Source organism: Balaenoptera musculus, chromosome 9 (genome assembly GCF_009873245.2).
Source record: "Balaenoptera musculus isolate JJ_BM4_2016_0621 chromosome 9, mBalMus1.pri.v3, whole genome shotgun sequence".
Lineage (NCBI taxonomy): Eukaryota > Metazoa > Chordata > Mammalia > Artiodactyla > Balaenopteridae > Balaenoptera > Balaenoptera musculus.
Window position 1 is genome coordinate 33,139,653 of NC_045793.1, and position 23,237 is coordinate 33,162,889.

At 35.1% G+C, this 23,237-nt stretch overlaps 1 protein-coding gene across 3 annotated transcripts in view; it reads right to left on the bottom strand.

The window, feature by feature from the left end:
- Nucleotides 1-23,237, bottom strand: part of CFTR (CF transmembrane conductance regulator) — a 195,072-nt gene that overhangs the window by 69,098 nt on the left and 102,737 nt on the right. For all 3 annotated transcript variants that reach the window (XM_036864463.1, XM_036864464.1, XM_036864462.1), the window contains 4 exons: nt 13,952-14,046; nt 11,365-11,451; nt 9,125-9,851; nt 6,950-7,078 (listed from right to left, as the gene is read on the bottom strand). In XM_036864463.1, coding sequence (XP_036720358.1) covers nt 6,950-7,078; nt 9,125-9,851; nt 11,365-11,451; nt 13,952-14,046 — 1,038 coding nt within the window. The remainder of the gene's footprint in view (nt 1-6,949; nt 7,079-9,124; nt 9,852-11,364; nt 11,452-13,951; nt 14,047-23,237) is intronic.

The window sequence follows — 23,237 nt, forward strand, 5'->3', positions numbered from 1 at the left end:
GCATTCAGGTTAAAACATACACTATTGGCACTATTTGGGCTTTCTCAAGGTGGAAACTTTTGGTTGAAGAACAAATGTTCTATACCATAACTAAACCAAAATAAAAAAATGTTTAACAACCATGATTTTTCTTTTTAGTTTCTGTGTTATTTAAATGATCTGTACTCTGCTCTATTTCAATTTGGCATTCCAGTCTCCTAAATGCTGTGGGAAAACCATCTTGTGATGATACCAACACAATTATAACACCAGAAATATTTACACAATTATAAGACAAATTATACAATTAGCCCGATAACTTTAACAAAGAATCAAATAGAAAAAAAAGGAGAAATTGTAAGTAAAATAATTTGAAAATGAACACAGAATAAAAATAAATAGGGGAGAAACAAATACGCTTGGTATAAGAAATCTATCTCTTATTTCATAATCAATTTATCTTAAGTATTTAACAGTACCATATAAAAATTATGGAGAATAATTAACATTAATTAAGAAATTACATTATGAAGTTCTATACTTTAAATAGTATATAATTTTAGGTAAATTTGCATATCAGATAGGAGTATAATAATGAAAAATCTAATAGCATCATTCTCACTTTCCTACTTTTTTTCATTATACACATAGCCTATATGAACCATATTAATAAAAAAAAAAACCCACCTTTGTTTCCTTGAAATTCAAGTGAATTCAAAATGACAAGAAACACAGCAATAATCTAGCTATTTCAAAAGTCTTTGTTCCAGTGCAAATGTTTTCCGATTTCCTAAGACTAATCAAATTACTCAAGAACCTAGATAAGGGTATATTTCTGAGTGACTCTTTGGTTATTATAGTCCCTCTTTGTTCCAGTGAAAGAAGTGTCAATAATGTTGGCATTCTAACCTTCTCTGAATGTGAGTAAATCCCAGAAATAAATATTTTATAATATTTACAATAACCAAAGCAGTTGTTCAAAGACACTGATCTAATCAGTGTAATATAAAGTTATTTCTTGGCTCTTGTGAATAGAGACCACTTGCGGAAGAGACCACTTGTGGAACCACCAACCCAAACTACTTTTATTGACTGGAACAAAAACATTTCCAAGGACTTGACATAATGATTTTAATGAAAATGTCTGGGGCATATAGAAACAATTAAGCAAGCAAGTTCTAACATTTAATTTCCAAAATGTCTGAGGTTATAAAGTTCATACAGTTTGTGATAGAGTGACAGTCCTGAAAGATTCGAGGAAAAGCAAAAAGGTCATTATTTTCAGCTCTTTCAGGGTTTTAAACATCATTCCATATCACATAGAAAATGGTCCCGTCTAGATCAGCACTGTCCAAGAGAAATTTCTACAAAAATAGAAATGTTCAATATCTGCACTGTTCAGTATCATTGCCACTTAATACACATGGCACTTGATCACTTGAAATGTGACCAGTGTGGGTGACTGAGGAACTGAATTTTACATTGTGTTTCATTTTAAATAATTTCATTTAATTTATATGGTCATACATGGCTGGTGGGTGGCTACTGTACCGGACAGCACATGAATAGACTAAAACTGTTAGTTAGATAGGGGTGTAGCCAGAGTATTTATTATATACCCATGCTAGGTATCAGGAGTCTGATGATGGTGTTCTCTAAGGATAGATCCACGAACAGTCAACATGATGATTCACGAACTTTGCAAATGACCCCAAATGAAAAAGAAGTAGCCAGTATTTAGAAGCTAGGTCACAATTTAAATTATATAGATAATTTGTCTCTATGATTTAAAAATAATGGCATGTCGGGGATAGAATATACAGCATATACATACGGAAAGAGAAATTAAGTGCCTCTTTCTGAAAGACTTATTTGCTAAATGAACTAGTAAACATCTTTGGAGACGTGATAGATGAAGGTTGATCATCTACATAGTAAAACACCAACAGTATGATTTCGAAAATAAGACGTGATGGAGAACTAGAGCAAGAATATATTCAAGACTTAGGAGGAAACCTACCATGACATAACCTGGCTAGGTACAAGTTTGATACTCACAACGAAAGAAAATAGGCATGAAAAGAGAAGAAAACTGCCAAGACCAGGTATAGAAAAGGTTCAAAAACGTGAATACAACCAAATGAGGTATAACGGTCCAATATTCTATCATGAAGAACTTTAATGAACTACAAAAAAGACACTCTTAAATACTTCACTGTGGAATATCTTCAGAGGCCTTTAAATATGACTTAAAGGTTCTAAACACTCTGGATGCTGAGCCTAGTTAATAACAGCAATCCCTTCCTGTCATAACAGATGTTCCGGCCTCCCTTCGTGTCCCCATCCAATCCATTTTCCATATAGCAGACAGAGTGATCTTTTTTAAAGCATAAAAAAGTCATATCATACCCTGAATGAAGCCTTTCAAAGGCTTCCTGTTGCATTTAAAATAAAACCCAAATTCTTTACTTCAGCCAATGGTTCTGCAAACCTGTTTCTGGCCTACTTTTCCAATGTCACCACATGACACGCCACTCACTTCTCTCTCCCACTGTTCCAATTGTGCTGGCCTCCTCTCAGTTTCCATAATTTACCAAACTTTTCCAAGACCTCTGCATTTCCCCAGTTTCTGCATGTCTGAGTCCTTCTTATCTTTTGGGTGTCAATTAAATGTCATTTCGTCAGGAAGCCTTCCCTGTCTACCCTCCTTTGCCCAGCTTTATATTAGTTCACTGTTTATTTCCTTCTGGCACTTATTACACTCTGTGATTATTTCCATCAAAATGTATTTATCCTCTGTCCTCTTTCCTATTGTAGCCTTAGTGTCTAAAACAACACCCGGTAAACAGTAGGCATTTGGTAAATCTGTACTTAATAAATAAAGGAAGGGATAAATAAGAGTATACTTAAATAAAAAATACAGGGACTTCCCTGGTGGCACGGTGGTTGGGACTCTGCACTCCCAATGCGGGGGGCCTGGGTTCAATCCCTGGTCAGGGAACTAGATCCCACATGCATGCCACATCTAAGAGTTCGCCTGCCACAACTAAGACCCAGTGCAACCAAATAAATAATAAATAAATGTTTTTTTAAAAAAATAAAAAATACCAATGTCAACAGAGAGAAATTATATACTAATCACATAGAAAACATTTTAAAAAGCATAACATATCATGATATGTTATGTAGGATAAAGATAAAGAACCGGAACCAATTCATTCTATAAGTTCTGTACAAATGCAGAATTCAGAGCTCTTCCCAAGTCACACAAGGAGATCTGTGTGTAAATGACTACCATTAAAATAGTATTGGCATTTTGAGTTTTCACCAAAGGAGCACAGCATTATGAATGTTCTGTTAACATAAGTACATTAGTGTATTCTATCTGTACATTCTGTTCTTCATGGTATACACAGCATATAGAATTATGCCTGACACACTGAAAGAACTAAAAAAATACGTGTTGAATGAGTAAGTGGCTGAATGAATGACAGGCAGTAATAGTAAAGTGACACCTTGTTATGACTTAATCGTAGATTTCAATGCTTTGCAGGTTAAATCACGCCCTAAAACATAGACACTTGCTAAGTAATGCTGCCTGAAAAGTACTACTATCAATAAAGGTATAACTATCATTAAGGTATTATGGGAGCATATATTGCGTATACTAATAATGTAAAGCCACCTAGTGATTCCTCATTAGCAAACAGAAGGGAAATCATAAGGGAATAGTATATAGCAATTCTCTGACACTTTTCTTAAAACTCTCAGGAATAAAAGGACTAAACTGGATCTTTAGATACTCCAGGCAACAATAATACCCTCTGGTTGTTGTAAAAGGAAGGAGGAAACTGCTTCCTACTGTATAATTTGTGTTTCTTCTCTATCTAGTCAATGCTGTACTGCCAAGTTAGAGCACTAGAGAGACCAACATAATAGAAATTTAAAAGCCTATATCCCTGGTGCTAATATCTAAGAACTTAACAGAAGATATTGTTCTATGGTAAAGAAAACAGTACAAAAATATAAGGTAGACTGACTCCTTTATCAAAATGACACTCTAATGATAATTGGTAACAAACTGAGTAGACCAAACTAATTTTTTCAGTTTAGCACTTTGAAGAAATAAAAAAAGTTATTACTTTCATACTCTAAAAGGGAAGTTTATTGAACGTACTCTATAAAATTATAAAATCTAGATTGAAGTATGGCCCCTATGAAAACTAAAAATGGGTACATCACTTCCACAAAGGAAGAAATGTATCTTAACTTTTCTTTGGGTTCTCTGATCATGTTGAGTATGAGGCTCTAAATAAAGTTTAAAAGACCTAAACTATCTTCCTGGATTAGCACTTGTACCATGATGCAAAGCACATATGAGATATTTCAATGGTAATGAGAAGAGGCACATTGGTATTAAGAAAGGAGCTTAGTCTAAAAGTAAAATTACGGAAATTTTGATTCAAAGATGTGACAGAATTGTGAACATCTGAATGATTTGTTTAGCTGCATAACTGTGCACATGATGAAAACAATTACTGTTTTTCTACTATCACCAAGTTTTTGTTATTCAAAATTTTGAGAACCAGGCAATTGGCAATGCCTTCAGGATATTGGGCCAAAAAAGGCTCATAATTTTTTATATTATTTCTTGCCTAGAAAAAATGACATTACTGTTTTTTTTTGTCCATTAAAAAGAAAAGTTTTTGCTATAATTGTGAGAGCTCAACTAATAATGGGAAGTTATACAACATTTACATCCTCTGTTGTAGTTTGGTTTCTAGCCTAAAGACAAAGGACCACTGTCTTCTTGAGTAAGTGAGCTAATAATATTGTACACATGTTCAGTGGCTCAATGCTCAGTCTCTAATTAATTAACTATACACTGTGTTGAAAGTCACGTAAGTTCAGCTCTACAGCTCTACATGGGACAAGGGTCCTGTAAGTGAACATAAATCACCACCACATTCAGATAGGACCATTTTTTCTCATAAAACTAAACTGAAGACAGTCAAGTAATGTTGATCTTTCAATGAAGAGGTTCAAATCATTAACAGTGACAAAGGGCTGGTTTGAGATTAACTGTGGCACAGGACTGAGTTTCATTCACATTAATGTTGGTCATTTGGCATGATTGGCAGAGATTAATGAGGTAAATTAAAAATACATTTCAATGCAATTTTCATTATCTCATGTGAGAGTCTCAAGTTACTCAACCCCATAGTTTTGTTACACTGTAAAAGGAATTATTGAAATTTTCACTATATCTCTGTCATGGACTTGTCCACCTCAAACTAGCTTGAGCTTTATAATGATGATAGACATTAAGGATATTAGTAAGAATAGCAATTAGCATTGCTCATTATATGCCAAGCCCTACAGTAAGTGCTTTATAATCATGATATCTCTTAACCCACAAAAATGACCTTTGAAATTGGTACTATTACAACCTCCATTTTATAGGTGAGGAAACTGAGGCTCAGAGAGGTTAACTAACTTGTTCAGTGTCATAGTGTTAATAACACAGAATTAGAATTCACAGCCAGATCAGTCTGAGTCCAGAGGTGGCACTACGCAATACTGCATCTCACATTTAGCCTCCATTTGTTTCATTAATTTAAAATAGTAGTAGAGCAAAAGAAGAGATATCATCAAAACTCAAAGATCAAATGGAAACCAACACTTTATAGGTGAAGTGGTATGTACAACTTTTGGTACATACCTTTAATATTTTACACTACTTTACTTGGTCAAGGAGGAGTGATAATATTTTATGTAGACTTCTTAACTGAGGTTAGAAACAGCCTAATAAGACAATGAAGTAGTTTTAAGTTTGGGTTTCAGGTATGTATATAATTGCCCTCAGGAGAGGCAGTACTTCACCTGGGTCATTTCTCCCCTGAAGGCAGCCTGGGCCTTTATGTTGGATTCAGGCTATATATTAGGACACATCCAGCAGTATCCTCCGAGATAAATATCTAGAGTAGTCATTCACAGGCTGAATCCAATCCACAGATGTGTTTTTTTGTACCCACGTAGTGTTCATTTCTTTGTTTTACTTTAACCAACTACCCACACTTAAAAATGGGAAATTTTTACAGAAAAAATCTGTATCTTCATCTTCTGTTGAAAAATAAGAAGGTTTAGAGAAACTGATCCCAAAACCCCTCATGGGAAGTCCTTGACTGGTGTTGAGTTACGACTGCCCCCGTTCGACAATTGGAGGGCAAATATTCTCCATCGAGCCTCAAAGCCACTTCACCCCTAGACATCCTCTGCCAAGCCTCTTTTCGCATTTAAGTGGCTGCTCCTGATCTAGAGAAAAACCTCATTCACCAACCAGCTTCAGAAACCTCTTACCTTAATGCAGAACTGAACTTGTGACCTACTGCCCCCCTCTTTTATTTTAACCTGGTGATGTGAAGGACAGCAGCAGCATGGTAAAGAGACCATGATGGTGGCATTGAAGACAAAAGAATTCTGTAGGCAAATGGGTGATTTGAATCTCTGAAAGGCTTGTTTAAAATGATTTCTAAGCCACTAATATATATTTATTTTATTTTGTGAGGAGATAGTCTTTTAAAGGTGGTGATTCATCACTGGCATATTTAATAACGCAATATCTAGAGCCAAATGAATTTAATATTTAGTACAGAATAATTTTCATTGTTTAAATTCAGTTCATATAAAGACATTCTACTTTGAGGTTTTGAATGTCTCAATTAAAAACTCTTCATATAGAAGATATGTGCTTAAGTATATTTTATATGCTATGTATGAAGTAATAAAATATCAATAGAAGAACTATACATATCATTATAATGATATAAAATTTCATATATACATATACACTTATATTTATGTATATATATACATTTATACATGTGTGTGTATATATATAGATATCCTTCCAAACTATTCTTAATTTAACTTTAAATCACATTTATATTTAATAACAGAAAATTCTTACCTCAGCTAGAAAAATGACTAAGCACCAAATTAGCACAAAAAGTAAGCTCTTGTGGACAGTAATATATCGAAGGTATGTGTTCCATGTAGTCACTGCTGGTATGTTCTCCACATCATCAAAAAAGCACTCCTGAAAAAAAGAATCATGGTTATTACAATGAGACAATACAGGTTCACACCAGCACTGTGGTTTTATTTTGAATGTGTGGAAATAAAGGAATATTACTATTTGAAACTAAGTGAATTTCAACAAATATAAACCATTATGAATGACACAGGTGATGTCACTCCACAGCCAATATAATGTCCACTGGAGCAACATAGCTTTTTGAAAAATGAGAAACACTGCGATTCTTCAAACTCTGAATGTAATATTGCTGATAAAACAACTGTATTATTTTTGAACAATTTTACCATTTTAATGCTTAACAGTGTCACACATTTTATCAAATAAATGGTACCAGCAAACTGAAGCTTCCCAGAACCGTCCTTGACTTAACTTTGAGAGCTACAGTTCAATAATTTGAAAGAGAGAAAATCCAGATATTTCAAAGGGAAAGGATAGTTTTGTTTCTTATAAAGTCAACAAAATTCACAGAAGAAGCACTAGAACATCAAAGAAAGGGTCCTAGGAAATTGGAATATGACACACTGGTTAGATGTAAAAATTTTTGAAGTCAAGTAAACCTGCATTTGAATCTGGACTCTATCATTGACTTCCTAGGAGCTGCTTGAATTCAGGCAGCTGAACTTCTCTAAAATTTAGTTTCCTTATCTATAAATGAGAATAATGAGAGGTACCTTCTAAGAATATGCTCATGACACTAGAAGCAATCAATAAATACTATTATCAGTCAAAGTGATCATTCTTTACAATTAAACTTATAGAATCAGGTTTGAGAAATTCATTCGGATTGGTATTAAAACCATACAGATAAATTATCTTTTAGGAAACCTTTTTTAAGATTATAGAAACACTGAAAGTATGTATTTTAGAGATCATCTATTCTGTTCCCTCATTTTACAAAGAAACTTTGGCCCAGAGACATTAAATGACATGTGACTTGCCAAAGGTCACACTACTCTTAATTGATCTATGCTATTAAACGTATCAATTTATTACAACATTGTTTCATCCAAGGCACTTAAGGAATTTTTCTAGTTTAAAAAAAAAACCCTCCTCTTTTCTATTGCCTCCTATTTTAAGAATAAAAGCATTTTATTCTTTAGAACTTAATATAAAAGACTTTCTACCTGAACGTTGGCACTAGTATATGTTGAATTTCACATACCTTCTTTAAAAGAAACCTGCAAAGGGCTTCCCTGGTGGCGCAGTGGTTGAGAATCTGCCTGCCAATGCAGGGGACACGGGTTCGAGCCCTGGTCTGGGAAGATCCCACATGCCATGGAGCAACTGGGCCCGTGAGCCACAATTACTGAGCCTGCGCATCTGGAGCCTGTGCTCCGCAACAAGAGAGGCCGCGATAGTAAGAAGCCCTCGCACAGAAACGAAGACCCAACACAGCCATAAATAAATAAAATAAATAAATAAAATTTTTTAAAAAAAGAGAGTTCCTACTCAAAAAAAAAAAAAGAAAGAAAGAAACCTGCCCAGAAATCCTATGTATAATGCAAATTTAAACGATAAAAAAGCTCACATTAACTAAATTCAGGCAAGACCGATGTATAAGCCAGAATGTTAGTCCTGTTGAGAGACTAGATGTTTATATACCTTATAGAGGCTACCTGCATACAGCAACATTTCTTTGTCTCTCAATAACTGAAGCTATTACTTGTTTATATATTTGTTTTCACTCCACCTCTTCCCACAGAGGTTTTAGGAGGGTAATGAAACAGATTTATAATAATTCATAATTTTTCTCATTAATAATAATGATTATCACTGCTTCGTAAAGGACTCAATATTAGTCCTTGCTTTGACTTACATCTTACAGTAAGAGACATCACAAAAGGAAATAGTTGATTCTTTCACATTTCGAAGTTGCTTACATAATTTACATACTTTGGATTTCGGGAATCTTAAAAATAAACCTCATCCTACACTCAAATTTGAGTAAGTTTTGCTACATAGTATGTATTACATCCCACTCTTTGTGGCCAAAAGAAAAAAAAGAAAGGAAAAAACGGAAACACCACACTGATTACTTATACACACCCTTAAATCTTCTTCATTAATTTCTTCACTTATTTCCAAGTCAGTATCTTGAGATAACCGTCTTGAATATATATCCATTTCAGTTAAGCTCGCCTGAGGGGCCAATGACATTTTTCGTGTGGATGTTGCTGTCTTTCGGTGAATGCTTTGACCTTGGTTCACTGAGGAGCGGGTCATAAGGTTCAGGACTGACTGCCTCCTTCGTCCCTGAAATGTGGGACCAGCACTGACCATGTTGCTCTGAGGCAGGATCGCCGCTCTCGGTTCAGAACCGGGAACTAAGGATAGTCTTCTCTCTAAAGGCTCAACAGAATCTTCTTCGATGCCATTCATTTGTAATGGAGCCTTCTGTACAATTGAAAATTTCCTCATAGAGCTGATTGAATTGAGAATGGAGTTCTTCCTTTTTTCACCACACTCTCCAGTCTGTTTAAAAGATTGCTTTTTTGTTTCATTCCAGGACACAGAAGTATCTCCTTCTAGTGAGAAACGCTGTAGAGTCTCAGTTATGATTGAATTTCTTCGTTCTGCAGTAAACTGGTCAAAAGTGTCATATCCCATGAGCTTTGAGCTGAAGTCGGGCCGTTGATTTTGTAACTCAGAAAATGTCCCATAAAAATAGCTGCTACCTTCATGTAAAATTAGTATTTTGTCAGCTTTCTTTAAATGTTCCATTTTAGAAGTGACCAAAATCCTAGTTTTGTTAGCCATCAATTTACAGACACAGCTTGAAGAATATAAAAATATATAAATATTAATTTTATAAACAATTTATTACAATAGTATATATATTGCATATTAACATTTTATTAACCTATTCTTGTATAAAACCTCTATCATACAATGTTATTATACTTAAAATAATTTTAAAAGTAAATATGCAATAGTAACTAATTTGCACTTCTTGAATTATTACGGCATGAAATACTGTATTATTGAATTATTATAGTATGCGACATTATAAAGCTGAGTGTTAACAGACCTAGAATGAAATTAAATATCTGATATTAAATAAACATTTGACTTTGAACGAACTGGTTACCCTCTGGGTCATGGCTGATTCATCTAGAAAATGAGGGAATCGTTAGATGACCTTTAAGATTCCTCAGGGTTTATATTTCTACGTGTCTTCTAAAATGTCAGAGCTTTCTTGTTCTTGTTCTTTAAATTTTCCACTCATTTCCTTTTATATTTTAAGTTGACCACAAATTTTGTCCTCAAGAGCTTATATTAAGACTAATTTGATTTGTTAAAAACACAACAACAATAACAAACATGAGAATTGGATAATAAATTTGACCCTCCTCCAACAAAACTTCCCTCTAAGTCTAGAAGTAAATCCTTTCTAGAACCACCTAAGGGAGACCAATTTCTTTTTGGCATTAAAACATTTTATATTATATATTGATAGAAAGAGGTATCATTCTAGTCTATACTCTAACATACTAACATAACTAGCAAAGTTTATATTGGTAAGAAGGTACTTATAGTTACAGGACTATAAAAATAGTATCATAGGCATTAAATTTCGCTAAATTCTAGGAAAGGTGCTTCTAGAAATAATATGGCCATTTTATACACACACAATCTACATCCTTATTGATTAAAATGAATCATGATAATTCTCTGAATAAAGTACTTTATAGTCTATGAAATCATTTTGAAACCTTAAAATCAAGTTATATAACTAACTGTTCCTGTTAGGAACTTCACATACGTTGAGCCCTAATGGGAGCTCCAATAAAATGTATACCCCGAGCTTTGTGTGACTGAGGAGAAGGTTCTGAAGGAGGTATTGAGGTAGATGAATAGTCTGAGCATTCACCTATATTAAAACATTAAAACATTCAGTTTCTCTGGCTCCTTAAGAAGTTTACTACCTAAGGAGGAGATAAAATAAAATACTAACACAAAAAAAGTGAATGAAAAATTTAAGTATAATAATCAATTAAAATAATATAAGCTATGTCACAAGACAATAATACTATAAAAATACATAAATAGTGACTGTTAAAGTAATAATGGGAAAAATTGGTTCAGCATAAGGTGGACAGAAAAGTGGACGTGATCTTTAATCTTGACCGTGGAGGGAAGATCAGATTTGAATAAGTGGCTACATTACATTTTGTCATTCTGAGTCACAATGGTGGACATATTTCTCAAGGAATAATATGCAGCCTATGGTGGTATAGTTGTTCTTTCTTGTCTTTTAGCATGAATAAGTTATTCAAAGAACATACCTTTCAAATATTTCTTTCTCTGTTAACACATCTAGGTATCCAAAAGGAGAGTCTAATAGGTACAAATCAGCATCTCTGTATACTGCTCTAAAAAGAAAATGGAAATGAAATTATATTCCTTCAATATTTCCCATGTCTTCTGGTATAGATGATTTTAAGTGAAGAACAAAAAGATAAGTCATATGTGATTTTTATGGCTTTTCGCAATACTCCAAAAACTGCTGAAGTGGTTTTGCTAAATATAAGTGACATACACTTAAAGTTACAAAAGTTACAAACTGAATCACACCATACATACAATTTTAAATATTACCTTAAAAAAGAAAAAGAAAACCTTTTAACAATAGTATCTATTTACAGCCAAGCACTATGCCACACGCTGGGAATACAATGGTAAAAATTACACAAGCTCTGCCCTCAAAGGTCCTGCATTTTGGTGGGAAACAAAGAAGAATAGACTGTTTCAAACCTGTAAAATGGCAGAGACAGCACCTAAATTGCAGCATTTATGTGAAATTATTTTTTTAATATTTTTCCAGTGTTGACTGTTACCGACAAATTGATAGCAGTGTTGTTACAGCTGTATGATTGATATTGCTCTTTGGTCCTTACAGTCTTAGTTTCTGGACCATACTCTTAAAAATTCCACACAAGTGAAGGAGGAAAAATTTGCAATGAAAATGTATACCCATATTGTTTTATATTATAAAATTTTAGAAAATTTTACTATTTTCTAAGTAAAAAAATAAAATTTTATGAGCAAGTAAAATCTTCATTAACTTGATCTTAGGACAGTAATAAGATGAAGATATGGTCCCATATGAACGGAAGTGAGGCAATTTCTTCATAACATTTAAACTTTTTTCAGCTGTGGTTGTTAGTACCCTATACCTGTGCCAGTCACATAGCATTCAGTGTTTACGTATAATTCTGTAAAAAAGGAAACTGTGTTTAGTCAGCAGGTAACTAAGAGAAGTAATAACAAAAATAATAATTAAAAAACAGAAATGACAAAAAGTCAAAGTAAAATCTAGAAGAACCTTTGCAGTGTAAATTATTTTTGAAGATAACACGTAAGAACTAGATAAAAGTCCCCCATCGAAATGTACCCTCGAGGGCTTCCTTCTCTTACTCAGCTCTTCTCTCTCTCCTACGCATCTATGACCACAGTTTCTCAAGAGATCAGAAATAACATATTCATCATCCCCAAATGGACAATATATGACACATTCAGATCAGAATAGCAATAAACAATTATTTTCTTTAATGCCTCAAACTGTGTGCATTTTATAATAAAACTGAATCTTCAACTGGTAAATACAAACTCAATTCTACACTGAATGCCTGAAGCCATAGAGCATATCTTACCTAAATTTGAAATGAGATGTTTAAGACAAGTCTTACTTTGGCTCACAGATTAATCAACTTTCAGTTATTTAGAAACTATTATTTTGTCTGTGAATTATCCATATCTATTGATTTATTACTTGACATTGTAATCCCAAGATCAAGGCGTGGTTTAATGTAGAGTCAAGACGACCTGGTTCAAACTGTAACCCTAGAATTTCCCAGTGTGGATTTTGGCAAGTTAAGATCTAACCTTCTCATTTATCTCATTATCTCTTCTATAAACTGGGGAGAACAATCCTTTTTTGGCAGAGTGATATGGGGATTAAGTAAAATTACACATGTACTCATGCACACCCAACCCAGAATAGTACTAGGCAACTGTAGGTGCTCAGTGAGTTAGTTTCCTGCCCCAGCTTTTGAAAGCACAAGAAAGTAAGGGAAAGAAGCCAGAATATCAATAGGTCAAGGTGATTTCTTGCTAACAACTTCGGCAACACAGTAAGAAGAATTTAGTTCAAATAAAACTGGAGTAACATTTGCCATACCACATCACCAATAATTTTTTAAACTGACAGTTACAATTTAACCACAAAGGTTTCTTCTTGACACAAATTAACTATACATATATATACACTTCCCTTTGACACTTCAAAATGCTTAGACCAAGAATGTCTCCACCAAGGGACCACCATAGCCCCCACTATATTAGATGTGCTTGTCCTATTTATTTTTCTTTAAAGATTACAGACTTTTAGCTAAGTGACATCATTTGCCCTGCTATTTCTGTCATGAGATTAATTAGTTATGTTGAAAATTTTGAAAATTTATGTTTATCTAAACCAAGAAGCATAAACAGAAGCCTAGAGCAGGTGTGTACGTTTTGGGATGGGGCAAGCAAGGAACTGTATGAAGGACTAAATAAAAATTTACATCTTCTCTTTCACTCTGCTAGGCAGAGTGCCAGGGTTTTCCATTTGTAGTAAATCATGTCATGAGGCAAACAAACACACACACCAACATAAGGGTATGCATTTTTAAAAAGCCATCAGCTTTATCAGACATGAATACTATATCATTAACTATAGTTCTTAAAGGTTATTCTTAACCTGTTACCTATAAGATCCCGGGCATTTTTCAATTCCGGAAACAGAATATAAAGAAATAGAGAATCAACTATAATTTTTACATGCATGATATTTACAACAAATGCTCGCTGGACCAATAATCAGATATTCACCTTGCTAAAGAAATTCTTGCTTGCTGACCTCCACTCAATGTGATTCCACCATCTCCAAGAACTATGTTGTCTTTCTCTGCAAATTTGGAGATGTCCTGTTATCAAAAATAGACAGAGAGGAATTGTCAGCATGTTGGATCTGAATTTGAAAGGTACATTTTCCTTCAAATGCAATCGTGTATCAGACTTCTGCTTTAACCACAGCAGAAATTGTAAACACCGCATCTCAGTTATTTTAAATGCATTTCAATTGCTCAAAACATTGTTGAAATTTTATAAAGAAAACTTTCTTTAATTTTTCAAATGTTATTTATGATAATTAAATAAGAATTGGAAAATATCAGAAAGTAAAGCATATGCATATTTATGATACGTAAAGACGTGTGTATATCATCCATTGACCATTTTACAAACCCAAGTGCTATTAATGTGCTAAAGTGCACTTCCTTTCAATTTAAATTCACTCCTTTAAAAGGAAATCCCCAAAGATGAATAAACCTCCTAATAAGAGAAACTAAAAGAATACCATTTACAGCTCCCTGCAGTATCTAAGCATATTCAGTGACCAGGGGTACAAGGCACCTCTTTTCCACACTTCTCTCACCTACCCACCCAAACAACACAGCCTTCTCCCTCATCCATCCTCCCACCTCATTCTTATGTCTTCTCCCCATCCACTCTGTCTCTCCTGTCACCTCCCTGCCACACGTGTCCTGTCATCCCTTCTCCAGTTAATGAACTCTGTGGCAACAACCATGCTAGACATTGTAAAAGATTAGAATTTGTAAGAAATAATCTTCAAATTGCAGTCATTGTAAGGCTAACTTGGAAAATAAGCCATAATCCTGGAGAAAGCTAAAAAACATCCCAAAGAATCAATTAACCATTTTAAGAGAATAAAACAATATGCAATTAATTGGCAAATTAATTGTTCAGAATATAGAAGTATTGTAAAGTAGATAGAAAATGCTGTAAGGCTTTCTGGAATAGGTGAGGTTTGCCCTGAGACTTGAGAATGTGACGAGTTAGATGGATAGGATTCTCTCTTTAATTCAAAACAAGTTCTTTGCCTTTTCTTTTCTCATCCCCATACATCTTCTCTTTTCTTTTGTTGCCACCTTCTTCTCTCTCCCTCTATTAAAAATACTCTTCCACTCTATTCCTCCTTTTTCTTTCACAATCTAGAAGCAGCACATCAGCTCTCCTTGACCTGACATGAACATTACCTGTATTTAAATTGTCAAAATGGGTACTTATATTGTCCATTTGTTTCTGTTATCCACCATATGAAAGTCAAATAGAACTTCATACACAAAACTGTAAACTCACAAAGCTGGTAAATTAGTACATGATCATTCATATTAAGAGCTAGTTGGCAGCTCCTGTAGGCTTAGAACCATGCCAGCCACTGCCCCCAAGGAATGGCTGCTGTCAATACTCCTGAGCTAAGAGGACCAAAAAGGATCAAAAATGTGACTTAAAAAATGCTGACATGTTGGAGGAGATACAGCAGGACCCAGTGGAGGTAGCTACTCAGGCACTGGAGAAATGCAACACAGAGAGGTCATTGAGACCCATATAGCACTGTGATGCGGAGGACTTTCTGTAGTTATGAGACACGTGAAACGAAGTGCTTCATTTCTTTCCACTGGACTGAATTTTTTTGTTCAACTCATGAACCAGGCCACATAACCAGGATTCCATCCAAATAACAAGGACTACAGCTAAATTCCACACCCAAGGTCTTAAATCTCAGTCTTGCTAAGGGAGCATGTCCAGGAGCACCTCAGCCTTTAAGCCTTTAGTGAGCAGTTCTATGCAGCACAACCTCTGTACTCAATTTAGAGCAATTAGTAAAATGGCTCACATGTGTATTTCTTCTCTGCTGCACCATATTTTCCTTCCCCATATCCCATTCCCTTTTAAAGAAATTAAATCTTTTAGAGGAAAAGAAAGAATAATTTATCTTATATGAATAGACTGAGTGCAGGCTTTTGTAAAGGAGGCACATTTTCTAACAGCTTGTTGGGGTGCACGGGCTTCTCATTGCAGTGGCTTCTCTTGTTGTGGAGCACGGGCTCTAGGTGTCTAGGTGTGCGGGCTTCAGTAGTTGTGGCTCGCGGGCTCAGTAGTAGTGGCTTGTGGGATCTAGAGCACAGGCTCAGTAGTTGTGGCACACGGGCTTAGTTGCTCCTCGGTATGTGGGATCTTCCCGGACCAGGGCTTGAACCCATGTCCCCGGCACTGGCAGGCGGATTCTTAATCACTGTGCCACCAGGGAAACCCTCTGACATGATCTTAAAAAACCAGAGGTTGCTGGAATTATTGGAGGTTTTTTTTTTTCAAATTTGAATTCAATACAGTATCAGTTAAATCAGTTAAAATTTCTATTTTTTTTTTAATTTAGAAATATCAGTGGTTATTTTGATGGTACGCTTATAACACTGTTACACTTAGGGGATTATAGATTTGGAGGGTGTAGAATCCTAGCCCAGTGCAAGAGTTTAACAAAGATTTGTGGAATGAAGGAAGAAAAAAGGAGAGAATGGATGAAGGAAAGGTAAACAAACATTAAGTGACAAAGAAACAGGTGCATATAAGAAAATAAGAAAGGTGTACAGCATAGAAAAGAAAGAAAATGGGAAAAGGAATAATTGTCAGAAGAAGTAGACATCTGTAGGAAAAAGCAGGAAGATACTGTCAGCATAAAGAGACAAGAAAAGTGAAGGGAAAGATTGGAAATGATAGAAGATAAGGAACTATAATTGACACTTTAGCAAATATCCCTAGTGAATGTAAATGTCCAAAGAATACAAATGCAATTTATTTCAATAATTTTCTTTTCTTAAGACAGAATAAATAAGAGGCTGTTTCAGCCAAATTTCTCTCACAGGAGCCTGTAATATTCATCCTTTAAACAAGCCAAGGAAATAGGAGGGAGAAGGAAAAGAAACATTCTCTTGCTTCTTTCCTATATGAGTAGGCTGAAACATAATATTAGAGAAAGAAATTGGAAGATCCTCAAGTGAGCTTAGGCTTTACATGTTCAGATCGAATGGAAAACCATCAATTTCCTCCAAAAACGACTGGAAATAGCCATTCCTTTGAGTATCACTCCTCAAATCCTGACCTGGAACTGGTCCGGGGAAAGGAGAAAAATACATTAAGAAAATGAGGGATTCAAGGAAGGAATTGCTTAGATGGTTTCTTGGTACCAAGTTAATCTATTTCAATTATAACCACAAGCTACTCTGCTTCATTTTTATTTTCAGAACGCTATTAATTTTGAGCTCCTATGATAATGTAATCTGCCCCGTGCCTGGTCTGTTCAGCACGTTTAGTCAGAAGCCACGCCTGCATCCCTGGGGTGCCCCAGGCCTGCCTGGCATGATGCCTAGTAAGTGACTGGTCATCTTCTTTGGCCTGCCTTAGACAGAATGGGATTTCTCAGTGTGAAATTTCCCCTCATACTTGGGAGAATTTCCAGGTTGGGTGCACCCTGGGAAAATGCCACGACGAACTGAATCTAAGCGTCTCTGCTCCCAAGTCACTGGTGAGCTGGAATCTGAATTATGTTTGCGGTGCCCATTTAGAGAGCTGTTGGGATGTCATGTAAACTATGCTAATGGTGATGGTTCAATAAGTAACAAAGCTGGAATACTGAACTGCGTAGCGTGGGGCCCAGGATTTGAACCCTGCTCTGCAGGCTTATTGTGAAATCTCAGTTGCTTAACAGCTTTGTAACTTAATTCTCCTAACCATAAGCTAGGTGTAATTATAGTCCGTCTTTTATAAAGGGTGCTCAGTATAAGAATTAAGAATATGTCATATACAAAGCAATTCAATAAATATAAATCAATGAAATGAAATGTGCCAATCCAAGTAGAATATTTTTAATTCTAAAATAAAGTTTAAAACAAAATAGAGAACATGAATGGCAACATTGACCAGAGAGCACAATGACTTATTTTCTAGCTCTGTTTCCGCTAATAACTGGATAAGTAGCTTTGGGCAAGTCTATTCTGGCCTTCAGTTCTCCCTCTGTAAATGGGGGTAATAGTACCTTCCTTTAACAGTTGCAAAAATTTGAAGTAACTTCATATAAAGAGCTTGGTCCATAATGCGCACTCAAACTTTGGTGATTTGCAATTTTAGAATGATATATTTACCAACAATCTGTGTACATCATTCATTTCCATTTGGCCTTAAGTAGAATGCTTACCTGATGTAATACTCTGCCCATTCTCCTATTAAAGGAAAGGCAGATTCTTATTAAGGCCTGAAAATATAGCCTTTATTAGCATATGATTGTAAGAAACGTACAAGGGATAATGTATCGGAAAAGAATCAGACTTAGAATTGGAAGCCGTGCATTCAAGTCCCAAGTTCGCGTGCCTTTACCAGATGTACTTCTGTTGAGGTTGCTATGTATGTAGTCACATGTTTTGAAACTAAAAGTCAAGGTTCTTAAGGGTGACACCATATTCCCAGACAAGATCTAGATACCTTCCAAATGCTACCTCTCTAGAGATGGTTAGTTAATTTTATTTAACATTTTAGCCATGGTAAATTGTGCTATGATATTTTTATTCATCTTATTATCTTCTCATTATAAAAGAAGCAAGGAGGGTAGGGAATGCCAGTTCTCTACCTTCTTTTTTCTGAGAAACTTTTTCATGTTTTTGGGATGATTCTGTAGTATTTGATTTGAAATTTCCACCAGAATATGTTTCAGCAGTACAAACAAATAAGAAGACTATTTTTAAATCCCCACATTCTGCTAATTGACTGCGGTACTACTGAATGAAGAACACCTAGTTAGACAAATAAATATTTTAGCAATCAACACCACAGTAACCTTCTTGATGAGTCAACATCAGAATTCTATAATAAGAAAGCAGCTTGATGCAAGCTCCTTTCAGGAAGCTCTGTGCTTGAATTCACTGGTCCACATTTATTTGCAGTCTGGACTAGACTGGACTGGAAGTGTAAGATTTTGTATTTCAAAATGCATAGCTCCGGGCTTCCCTGGTGGCGCAGTGGTTAAGAATCTGCCTGCCAATGCAGGGGACACGGGTTCGAGCCCTGGTCCGGGAAGATCGCACATGCCATGGAACAACTAAGTCCGTGCGCCACAACTACTGAGCCTGCGCTCTAGAGCCGGTGCTCTGCAACAAGGGAAGCCACCGCAATGAGAAGCCAGTGCACCGCAGCAAAGAGTAGCTCCCGCTCGCCTCAACTAGAGAGAAGCCCGGGTGCAGCAACAGAGACCCAGTGCAGCCAAAAATAAAAAATAAATAAATTAAAAAAAAAAAAAAACATAGCTCTGTCAGATGCTCTGTGATCTTCCCTGGCATTTGCTACCAAAAAAAAAAAAAAAAAAAGTCTACTGATAACACCATTGTACATAAATCATTGAGCTTTTGTGATTTTATTTCTGTGAGATATATTCTCATGAATGAGACAGCATGGTCACAGGTATGTGTCTTCTTTCTTTTTAAAAGATACTGCTGCCAGAATTCTTTACAAAACAACTTTTAAAAGTAACAGTTCCAGGGCTTCCCTGGTGGTGCAGTGGTTGAGAATCCATCTGCCAATGCAGGGGACACAGGTTCAGGCCCTGGTCCAGGAGGATCCCACATGCCTCGGAGCAACTAAGCCTGTCCACCACAACTACTGAGCTGGCACTCTATAGACTGCGAGCCACAACTATTACAGCCCACGCGCCTAGAGCTCGTGCTCCGCAATGAGAAGCCACTGCAGTGAGAAGCCCGCGCACCGCAACAAAGAGTAGTCCCCACTTACCGCAACTAGAGAAAGCCCACGCGCAGCAACGAAAACCCAACGCAGCCAAAAATAAATAAATAAATTTATTTTTTTAAAAAAGTAACAGTTCCATCAGCAAGATTTGATGGAACTGTTACTTTTCTTCACATCATCACCAACAATAGGTATCATCACATTTTAATTTTTGCTAACTTGTCATTTTAATTTGCATTTTCCTTAATAATGGTGAAATTTTAAATATTTATTGGTAACGTGGGGTTTGTCTTCTGTGAAATGCCTGTTTTTACCCGATTTTTGTCCTTTTCTTATCAATTCATTTTTCATTTTAAGGTATAGGTATTAACAACTTTTTCTTTAATATTTTTAAAACATTTTCCCTGTTTCTATTTTTACTATGTATGTACCATCTGTCATATGCAAAATTTAAATTTTTCATGTAGTTAATATATCTACCTGCAATTAGTATACTGGTTAAAAAATACTACTGCGCTTTCAGGTTATACAGATAGTATCCTAAATTTTCTTTTAAAATGTTTATTACTCTTTTTAAATTAAAGAATTTATTCAAGGTGTGATTTATGTTTATACATGGTGTGAGATAAGAACGTAGTCTTATTTTCTTTTAGTTGGATAGTAGACATAATTTATTAAATGATGTTTCCACTCAATTTATATATCATCTATCATAGTCTCATATTTCCAAAGATCTATTTCTGGGCTCTCTGTTTGGTTCCTCTGATCCATTCTCTATTCCTACACTAATATTCTGCTGAGTTTTTGGTGTTTAGGTTTTTTAATGGCTTTAAGTATGACTTAATACCTGACAAAGCACGATTCTTCTTCATAAATTTTTGTCTCTTTTTGCTTACTTAGTCTTCTATATAATAACAATATTAACAACAACAATAATATAAATAATACTAATAATAGCTAATGGATATTGAGTGCTTACTATGCACCAGGCACTATTTTAAGCATTTTACAAGTATCAACTTCTTTAATACTCATCACAACACTATCCCCATTATAAATATGAGAAAATTGAAAGTTAGAAAAGGTTAATATCATTCCAAAGATAACACAGCCAATAAACAATAGAGCAAGAATTCAAACCAAGGCAGTTTGTCTACAATGTGTGTACTCTTAACTACTTTTTATATTTCCTCCCACATGAAATTTAAGTTCGGTTTAATAAAATTCCAAAAGCAATCTCATTCAGATGTATTGTGATTTTATTAAATGTATACATAAGTTTGGATGTGATTCACACCTTAGGATACTAAATCTTATTTAAAATCATATCTTTCCATTAATTCAGTTGTTTTAGATCTTTCGATAAGACTTTGCAATCTTCTTCATATATATCCTGTAAATTTCCTGTTAGATTTATCCTTAAGTATTTTATGGTTTTCTACTATTGTGAATTGAATAGCTTTTTATTTCCACTTCTAGATTGCTATTGCCAGTGTAAAGAAAAGCTGATTATTTTTGTATGCTCATCTACTATTCAGCCATCTTATCATAGTCCCTTATTAATTCTGGCAGGGTTTTGCTCTCCGTTTGCTTTTGCTAGAATCACTTAGGGTTTTCTTAGGTGAACAATTTTTTCACCAACATGTAATATTATTCTTATTTTAAGACAAATGGCATTAACCTTTCACCATTTAAAATAATGTTAGGACTTCCCTGGTGATGCAGTGGTTAAGAATCTGCCTGCCAATGCAGGGGACACGGGTTCAAGCCCTGGTCCGGGAAGACCCCACATGCCACAGAGCAACTAAGCCCGTGCGCCACAACTACTAAGCCTGTACTCTAGAGCCTGTGAGCCACAACTACTGAAGCCCATGTGCCTAGAGCCCGTGCTCCACAACAAGAGAAGCCACCGCAATGAGAAGCCCGCGCACCACAACGAAGAGTAGCCCCCGCTCACGGCAACTAGAGAAAGCCCACGTGCAGCAATGAAGACCCAACGCAGCCATAAATAAATAAATAAATAAATTTTAAATAAATAAATAAATAAAATTAAAATAATGCTTACTTTGGATTGTTTGGTTTAAAAAAGGTACGAAGCTCTTTAATGAAGTTTTCTTCTACTATTCTTACTTTGAATTTTTATTAGAAATAACTGCTGAATTTTATGTAAGACCCTTTTAGCATGTACTGACCCTATTATATGGTCTTATTCCTTGTCAATGTAACAAATTATATTGTATTTATAGATTGTTTATATTGAAGCACCCTTGTATTCCTATTCATGAATCTTGCCTGATATTTTATTTTTTATACCATACTGAATTCTATTTAGTAGTATTTTATTTAAATATCTATATTCATAAGTATCATTTATTACAGTTTTCTTTTTTATATAATTTTACATATTTTGGTACAAAGACTATTCTGGCTTTAGAAAATGAAGAGTTTTTCATTTTTTTCTATGATTTGGTATAGTTTAAATAATATTGGAAGTTATATTATTAAAGGTAAAATAGAATCCAGCTATGCAATTATCTAGTGATAGTACCTTTTAATTTTTATTAATCGACATTGAACCATCTTTACAATGGTAATCTGTCTATTCAAGTTTCCTTATGCTTCTTTCTTCAATTTTGATCAGTTGTATTTTGCTAGTAAATCATCCAGTTCCTCTAGGTTTTTAACTTTTTCAACAGATTTGCATTAATTTTTAATAATAATTTTAATCTTGTCCATATTTTTGCTTAAGCTTCTTTGTCATTCCTAATATTTTAAGTCTTTTCCTTACTAAAGATAAGGATAGATTCAACTATTTTACTGGTCTTTTCAAAGAACTGGCTTTGAAGAATTATTATATCTTTCGTTTATCTGTTTGTTTCCTACTTCATTAAATTTTTATCCTTCCTTACTCCCTCTTTTAACTTTTTATTATTTGGTTGCTTTTTAAAAATTGTCAAGAAAAATATGAATTTTGTGTATTTTTAGGCTTGCTTCTTTTTTTTTTTTTTTTTAATTTTATAGCTACTTTATTTATTTATTTATTTATTTATTTATTTTTGGCTGTGTTGGGTCATCAGTTCGTGCGAGGGCTTTCTCTAGTTGCGGCAAGCGGGGGCCACTGTTCATCGCGGTGCGGGGACCGCTCTTCATCACGGTGCGCGGGCCTCTCACTATCGCGGCCCCTCCCGTTGCGGGGCACAGGCTCCAGACGCGCAGGCTCAGTAATTGTGGCTCACGGGCCCAGCTGCTCCGTGGCATGTGGGATCTTCCCAGACCAGGGCTCGAACCCGTGTCCCCTGCATTAGCAGGCAGATTCTCAACCACTGCGCCACCAGGGAAGCCCTAGACTTGCTTCTTAACAATAAAGGCATTTAAAGCTATAAATTTCCCTCTGAGTACAGCCATGTTCTGTAGATTTTTATATGAAGTGTTCACTCTTTCAATGTATTCTAGATTTTAAACAATTAACACTCAGTCAGGAGATTTTACCTCTCAAAGTATGTGTTTTTCAACTTAACTAGCTTAA